The sequence below is a fragment of the Coregonus lavaretus genome (genome assembly GCF_964263955.1).
Source record: "Coregonus lavaretus genome assembly, chromosome: 38".
Lineage (NCBI taxonomy): Eukaryota > Metazoa > Chordata > Actinopteri > Salmoniformes > Salmonidae > Coregonus > Coregonus lavaretus.
In genome coordinates this window covers 5,121,276-5,129,733 of record NC_140025.1, presented here as the reverse complement: position 1 = coordinate 5,129,733, position 8,458 = coordinate 5,121,276, and the positions used below count along the sequence as shown (strand labels likewise).

General features: G+C 42.2%; 1 protein-coding gene across 1 annotated transcript; it reads left to right on the top strand.

The window, feature by feature from the left end:
- The first annotated feature begins 1,090 nt into the window (after positions 1 to 1,090).
- On the top strand, positions 1,091 to 7,859 carry wdsub1 (WD repeat, sterile alpha motif and U-box domain containing 1). The gene is made up of 13 exons (XM_084155445.1): positions 1,091 to 1,153; positions 2,493 to 2,912; positions 3,080 to 3,267; positions 3,476 to 3,562; positions 3,710 to 3,803; positions 3,934 to 3,967; positions 4,092 to 4,132; positions 4,234 to 4,340; positions 4,712 to 4,729; positions 5,362 to 5,388; positions 5,496 to 5,675; positions 6,587 to 6,721; positions 6,872 to 7,859. Exons 2-13 carry the CDS (start codon positions 2,515 to 2,517, stop codon positions 7,021 to 7,023), a joined length of 1,461 nt encoding a protein of 486 aa, XP_084011571.1. The 5' UTR covers positions 1,091 to 1,153; positions 2,493 to 2,514; the 3' UTR covers positions 7,024 to 7,859.
- Positions 7,860 to 8,458: the final 599 nt, after the last annotated feature.

Genomic DNA, 8,458 nt, shown 5'->3' with positions numbered 1-8,458 from the left:
TGTAGTGACACCTCAAGCACAGTTAGCAAGTCGGAAATTTCAGAGTTCCGACTAGCACGTGAATGTGGCATATTACTTGGGTAACTGGGGTCTTTGACAATTTTTAGGGCCTTCCTCTGACACCGTCAATAGAGAGCAATAGTAATGGCGTATTTTTGTAGGCACTAACTCCACCATGGTTCGTTGGACAAAGCCAATGAGAAAATGAATGTAGGTTTTGTCGTTTTTTTGGGATAAACGATCTTATATGTTTCGTTCTATGAGATAATCTTCATCAGCTAACATCCCTTTTTGTGATTTTTTTATGCATTTATGTCATCAAAAAACGCACACATGAAATGCTTCATAATTCATAAAGTTCATGTTAACTGACTGATATTATATCATAGAACAAAATGTATAAGATCTAAGCCTGTGTGTAACCTCAGACCTTATTTTCGGTGTTTATCCCAAAACCCTATAATTTCTCTATGAATTTTCCCCATTGGAATGGCTGAACGAACCAGAGTTAGCCTAACTCATTTCCGCTTTTTAAGACAGCAAGCTCCATGGCTCACATTTCGAGAAGGGGACGTAGCTGCATCCCAATACGGCGACCGCAGAATGAGCGGGTAGGTGTGTCGAAAGGAAAGTACTGGTCTTGTGGAAAGGAGTTGGAGTTTCGAAAGCCCTCTGCTTTTGATTGAGCTGTTTTTTTTCTTCCGTTTCTTGAGTGGTAGCAAATCTGCCCTATTAGCTGATTCGCTGTCCATATACCCACCCGCCATATGGTGCGTTCAAGACAACTGAGGACTCTGAAAAAACTAGGTCAAATCATGACGTCAGTGATCTTAAGGTCGGAAACTTGGAGCTCTAGAAAGAGGCCCGAGTTCTCGACTTTGAATTCCGAGTTGGATGACCGTTCAAAACGAATTTTCTCTTTCGGAGCTCGTTTTTTTCCGAGTTCCCAGTTGTCTTGAACGCACTGAAGTCGGAAGTCGGAGATTTCCGAGTTCAGAGTTCAGCGCTCCCAGTTGTTTGGAACGCGGCAATACACGGTCACTGCAGCTACCCATACTTGCATATTTCTGGGAGTGTCATCACGGTGTCAGCTGATCATATGACAGCGTGCGCGTAACCAAGAAGTAAACATCGAACATAGGCACGCAAAGAGGTAAGGAAATAAACACAAATCCCACTATAGTTAGAATATAAAATAATCATTGTACCATCTAAACCGCTTGAAATATATTTTACATAACCAAAAATATTGTATTTTCAGCTGTTTAAAGCTGGTGTACAATACTGAAAGTAAAAGATGCAAAAACGAAATTTAAAGATTGGAAAGCATAGAAATAGTGCACATAGAACAGCTCTACTGCTTTTTACGCTTGCTTTCAATGAGAATGACATATTTATAACGCACATGTGAAATTGGTGGGGTCGCCCAAAAAGTTACATTTACATTTTAGTCATTTAGCAGACGCTCTTACATATTGCAGCTTTAAATTAAGACACAGCTTGGAAAACGCACCTCAATCCAGGGATGAGAAATGCGTTTTACCTCGAATACTCCATAAATGATACACAGAGAAGATTCAAAGACTGCTAGTTTTTCCGAAAACTGCCCATTTTGTCCTAACGTTAACTAGCCAACTAAACTCAACGATTTACGATGGAGTTGAGTGGCGACTAGAGTGGGCGGGCTGGAGCACCGACGTCTAATTTCATCCCCCAAAGAATAGCCCGCAATTACACAGAACAATGTCCTGTGTAATTGCGGGCTTGTCTTTGGGAGCTGAAACTACTTTCACTAGGCACTGCGCAACTCCATCGTAAATCGTGGAGTTCAGTTTTATTGGCTACATGTTAACTAGCAGTAGCCACAGCAGCCATTATGGAATGGCATATCCCGCTGAACAACAAATTAGCTGATTTGGCTGACACTGCCATTTCAAAATGGCTGATGTGGCAACTGGTATTTAGCATGACGACAAAAAGGGCAATTTTCTGGAAAACTAGCAGTTGTTCAATCTGGTCGGTGTAACAGTTGGGATTATGGGACAATTGATTCGAAGTTCTCAAAGCATTTCTCATCCCTTCAGTTCAACATCTAGTTTTGATTTACATTTGGTTGAGTTGTCAACTAACGTCAATTCAACATGAAATCAACAAAACATTTCACCATTGATGGTTCATTTCGTCATTGGATTTAGATTAAAAGTTGGGTGAAAAAAAATACAAAAAGCGTTGATGACTTTTTCCAAATCCAATTAGTTTTCCACGTTGATTCAACTTCATCACATAGTTTTTTTTGGCATGAAACGACGTGGAAACAATGTTGATTCAACCAGTTTTTGCCCAGTGGGTAGTAAGTAGCCTATTTGCTAAAATGCATGTGATTGCAACCTCTCTGCTCTGGCAACTTCAAATGGTTTGGATAACGAGTCTAGCTATCTATCTTGTAAAAACTGTAATGTCACGTAGTTAATAGTTGTATTCTATTGTGAAAGGGATTCATCAAGACCAACTCAAATGGTGTCCCTGATCTGCACCTTGCAAGACCATCGCGACGATGTCAACTGTTGCGCGTTCTCCGCGACACTGCTGGCGACCTGTTCAGCTGACAAAACGTTACGAATTTACAACACCCAAGACTTTTCTGAAGTCTCATACTCCCCGCTCTCTGGCCACGGCTATGGCGTCCACTGTTGTTGCTTCAGCGCCTGTGGTCAGTATTTAGCCTCGTGTTCAACTGATGGTTCAACAGTTGTGTGGTCAACGGACACAGGTGAGATAGAGGCAGTGCTGGAGCATCCGGGTAGGAGCCCCGTCAGGGTCTGCGCCTTCTCGCCCGACTCTTCACACCTGGTTTCGGGGGCGTCTGATGGTACCTTAGGTCTTTGGGATTTCCCTACGAAAACACTGCACAGGTAAACTTGATTGATTGACATCATTTATCTCCATGTTATCTATCATAAATAGGCCTACAGTAGGCCTGCGTGTGTTGCCTATATCAAGTGAGGCTTTGCTGGCCTCTTCAGACTGATATTATGTGTTGTCTCTTGCAGAGTGTTCTTAACTGATTATTTGTCAACAGGATGGGGGCAGTGAATGACACCACTATGGTGGCCTGCTCCTTCACCCCCTGTGGCCAGATGTTTGTCACTGGATCTACGTATGGGGACCTCAGGCTGTGGGACCTGGACATGAACCAGCTCCATGCGGAGAAGAACACTCACGACTTGGGGGTCACCTGCTGCTGCTTCGGCCCCAAGATCCTCAGTGGTGATGATGATGATGATGATATTTTCCTCCTCCTTCAATCTTTGAGTTGGCCTGTTTCCAGATCTGTTTGTACAAACATGACAACGATCATAGGAGTTGGCTTTACAGCACAACATTTTTATCTGTGACCAGGCTATCTTGGAGTCTCCATATATGGGAATTTGTTGAGACAGGTGTTGTTTGATTCATTTGCTCCCGTCTCTCTCAGGTAGTGGTGTGGTACAGTTCCGCCTGGCCTCCTGTGGACAAGACAGCACACTGAAGATATGGATCGTCTCCAGGTCCAACACAGGCAGTACGTTGACCACATGCTATGGTGATGCAAATGTGGTGTTTAGCGTTGAATTCAGTGTGTATTTGTTGATAATCAGATGATGTGGAGGATGTGTGTTCACAATGAATGATCTGAAGGTGTGGTCCATTCGTCCCCTCTGGCCTGTAGGTTGTAAGATGCAGCTGCTGCACACCCTGACCGGCCAGTCTGCCCCAGTGCTCTCCTGTGCTTTCTCTGCAGACGGACAGCTGCTCGTGTCTGGGTAAGTCAGCCCATAGGTGATCTATAGGAAAGCACTCTTACAGATAGTCAAGATAATGTTATACATTTACTCCAATTGGCCACAAGGGGGAGAAGTGTGTTGCTTTTCACCATTACCTTTTCTGTTGCAGCTCAGTGGACAAAACAGTCACAGTGTATGATGCTGTAAGTCACTCAAGCTCTTTTCATTACCGTAGATGTCATTTCAGTTTAACTCCCCATGTTAATGTTCCTCAAAGAAATCCATGAACACCTCCCCTCTCAACTTGAATGTTGTTGTTTTTTTCAGAGCCAGGGGGCTTTGCTCTACACATTGAACCAACATGAGAGGTAATCTTCCTTCTTACCCTTGGGACATAAGAGTCACATCTCAATAGCCTACTTTTAAAATGTATCTTTCCGTCCTCCCCTCCCATGATCCTTTGCTGTAGGTACGTGACGGCGTGTGCCTTCTCTCCCAGCAAACCTCTGATCGCCACGGGTTCTATGGACAAGACTGTCAATATATGGAGTGTAGAGGACGGACGCAGTGGCCATGGTGGGTAACACAGACACACACACACAAAGATGGACAGAAGTCTAAGAGATGAGGTGGAAGTACGTGAATTGACAAGCTGCCAGTGTTATTGGCATTAAGAATGGCATTAGCATTCTGAGTCACGGTGTGGGGTTCCTAGATAATGACTCACTATTTTCCCATGTGAACAAAGATCCTGTTGACTTAATGGTGATGACAGCTTGTTGACTTAATGGTGATGACAGCCTGCCTGGTGATCTATTTTTTTATGTGCTGTATTTATGATTTATGTGCTGTATTTGCATAAGCTCTTCTTTATTGATTATGGCTTGATTATGTTTTTTATTCTGTCAATCACCACCCCTCTCTCTGCATGGTTAATGGACAAAAAGAATGCAAATCTTTACCTGGTGAGTTTTTTAAAATTTTCTTCCTTATCTGCACCACTCACGTCCCATATGCTCATTGAAAGCAGTGCGGGATGGAGGGTCTCTATGTGAAACCTAGGAGTCCCACTGCTATCAAAGAGGGCTTTATCGAGAGTAATAGTTCTATCCCGGTGATAATGCCTTCTGCTAAGTCTTTCATAGCCTGTTGTGTTTCCAGGTGACTTTTACCTTGAAGCACTGCCTGCTGAGAACCGAATTGCTGTTCACTTTTAATGTGGATTCACTGTATTAGTATACAGAGTGTACAAAACATTAAGAACACCTTCCTAATATTGATTGAACCCCTTTGCCCTCAGAAGAGCCTCAATTCGTCAGGGATTCATCAGTCTATGTTATGGAAAGATCAGGTGTTCATAATGTTTTGTGCACTCAGCGTTATATAGGCTCACAATGCTTTCTTCCTCTCCTCCTCCCCTTCTCTCACCTGATAGCGTTCTAAGAACCCGTACACAGCTCTTTCTAAGAGAGGCTTGTCAATAAAAGGCTTGAAATTCAATTACTGTAATTTTAAATACGTTAATGTTCATCGTTTTGTTGTTGTTTATGTGGAGTCTTACTGTGCTGTATAACATTTTTCACATCTTGTTTTCCAGTTGAAACTGCAAGATTCTCATCCGAAGGTGGGAAAGTGACTAAAAAGCACTATAGAAACGTTTGATTGATTACACGTTAATACCCATAGTAACAGCATGTCATTGAGAGATACTAACGTGAGGTCACCTATCAGGCAGAAAGTTGCCGGGTCACTCCAGGCTTCTGGTCAGTGATTGGTCAGAAGAGGATGTGGGGGCGTGGCTGTGCGACGAGGGGCTGGAGGCGCTGGTGGAAACCTTCAAGGCAAACAACATAGATGGAGCTGAGCTAATCAGTATGACCAAGGAGACACTGGCCTCAGAACTCAACATAGGTGGGGATGGAACATCACACCATAGACTATACACATTATCATAATAACATGCATTATCATACAGCTAATATACCAATGGTACATTATCATGTTATACACATTACCCACTTGTAATGTGTACAGTAGCTGGAAACAGCGCGTCATCACATAATATTTATTAAGTAGGGGGAGGGGCAAATGAAAAACAAGGTAAACATTGAGGAATGAATGTTAATGAGATTTTCTCAGGATTACATACGCTTTAACTGTACAGCATTAGATTAGGCCATGTGTAATCTGCTTTAAGATTTCTGCTCCATTACATAACACAATCACTCATCCCAAAATACATATCCTGTAACATAGAAAATGGTTTACAGCTAATACCATTTCTGTCTGAAACAATTTCAAAATCCATCTGAAAATGTGATTTACAGATTTTGGTTGATCCGTATATCTTCTCTTTTAAATAAAGATCATTCACCATAATGAGGAAAGTTAGTTTTTCCAACTTTTTCTCTGTGAGGTGGTAGGTGTGGGTCTGTTGATGGTCTCTCATGCCAATGGCAACCATGGTAACCAAACAGCCCTGTTCTCTAAAAGAGATTAATCTCTTAGTAAACATGGGTGCATCTCTCCTCTCTTCTCTCTGAGAGTGAGGGATGGCGCCATGCCAGGTTGTTATCTTCCTGATGGAGAGACTCTTTTTTTTTTCCTCTCAGGGAGGGAGGGCTCTTTTCTTTTTTTTTTTGTGTCTAACACACACACGGACTGACCTCACTTTACTGTAGTCTCCATGGTGACCAGGAACTGGGTCATGTAGGCAGTGTGCTCAAGCCAGGATATCACGTCCACAAATGATGCAAGCCCCATTGGCCAATATACAATTTCCTCATATCTCTGCCTGGTTGTTTCCTGTTGGTGTACTGTAGAGTCGGTGGGGCTGCGCAGTAAGGTCCTGAGGAAGGTGGAGGAGCTGAAGGCGGGGTGTGTGTGTACCGGTGTTCCTGATGAGTTCCTCTGTCCAATCACCAGAGAGCTGATGAAGGACCCTGTTATCGCTGCAGGTGGGACATGCCCCCATGGCAACCTGTCTGGTTGTGCCTTTAGCTATCAAGATTCTATCAGTGCTACAATATTTTTTTGCAATACAGTGGCATGCTTTGAAAGGATGCAAAAAAACACTACCAATCTTGTCTGTCTTTTCTTCTGAACAGATGGGTACTCCTATGAGAGGGAAGCGATTGAGAGCTGGATCGCAACCAAGAATCGTTCCAGCCCCATGACCAACCTGCCCTTACAGACAACACTTCTGACCCCAAACCGAACCCTGAAGATGGCTATTGGACGCTGGAGGACCAGCCAGTGAGAAAGAGGGGTCCAGGGGCGTCTTCTACATCCCTTTCAATCCAAAGACTGTCTATCCCTCAGTTAACTTCTGACCAAAAGTAGGCTGATAGGACATGAAGCTATATATGATGATGTTTTCAGGTAGACCATACTGAGCTTCTATTCAACCCCTCACTGGGTCTGCACTTTCTCTCTTGGGATGAAACTACTTTAGAATGTAAATATTTATAGCTGATGAGATATTCTAATATATATATATATATATATATATATATATATATATTCTCAAACTCCTGCATGTAGACCATGTTTAACTCTGCTATTTACTCTACTGCTTTAGCTCCAAAACCATTTCATGGATGATGATGCAATGTAGGCATTTTGATGGGATACTGGTGTTAACAACAGAAGTGTTCTATCTATGGCTAAAGTTATATAACCGAGATCGCTACAACAGATGCCGGTACACACACAATTGTACACATGGGTGTTTGAAATGAGTGGAAGGGAGATGACATTATGAAAGGGAAGACTGATGTCATTTTGGTTTTCCAAAGAGGTTTTATTTTATTTCCCCATGATGATTATGGTAGTAGTGCTTGAGCACAGTCGGTATAATGTGTAGCATAGCTCACAAATCAAAGATGGCAACAATGTACAATATCAATATCATCTCACCAATAATACCCTTACAAGCTCTTCTGTACCTTACTGTAAACTGTTACAAGCTCTTCTGTACCTTACTGTAAACTGTTACAAGCTCTTCTGTACCTTACTGTAAACTGTTACAAGCTCTTCTGTACCTTACTGTAAACTGTTAATGTTGTGCGCACATAAACTAAATACATCCATCAACTTTTCAAATGTTTCTCTAGCTGTGCAAAAATAACTATATAAAATATATTGCTCTTACAACTGACCAAGCCATCGGCACAGTAGATAAGTGAACATAGACCGCAACAACAAGCAGTTACAACAATGTCCGTAGGATTATATGTACACTTAATTAAATATGATTATTTATAAAATGTACAAAGGTATAGAACCCTCCATGCATTGTGAACCACTTTGCATTGAGGGCTTCGTTTTACTGACAAAGGCTGTCACCACTTATATAATCTATAAATATAACACATACAAATCTAATGTATAAACATCCCTATTCAATATGCGTGCCGATCATTAGCCAATCGTTTAATCAAATGGCTTCTCGTCCATCAGTATCGAAACCCTTTAGTGTTTACAAACTACATCATAGTTACATTGTTATAATGGCCCATAGTAGGATGCTGTGCTACTGTTTGGCTATTGGGCTGGTACTATAGGGGGGTTCCGAGGGTTGATTATGTGCACTGTATTGTTGGCTTATTGGAGTTGCTCTAGGCATGCTTACGCAAAAGCACAAAAGCCTCAAATTCTGCTTAAGTCTAAATGCAGTGCATCACATACACTGT

What these genes read in the sequence shown, in the direction of transcription:
- wdsub1 (XM_084155445.1), top strand. Translation starts at nt 2,515, where the DNA reads ATGGTGTCCCTGATCTGCACCTTGCAAGACCATCGCGACGATGTCAAC. An exon ending in CCTACGAAAACACTGCACAG is followed by an intron (nt 2,913 to 3,079) that starts GTAAACTTGATT and finishes ATTTGTCAACAG; the next exon opens with GATGGGGGCAGTGAATGACA. An exon ending in CGGCCCCAAGATCCTCAGTG is followed by an intron (nt 3,268 to 3,475) that starts GTGATGATGATG and finishes CGTCTCTCTCAG; the next exon opens with GTAGTGGTGTGGTACAGTTC.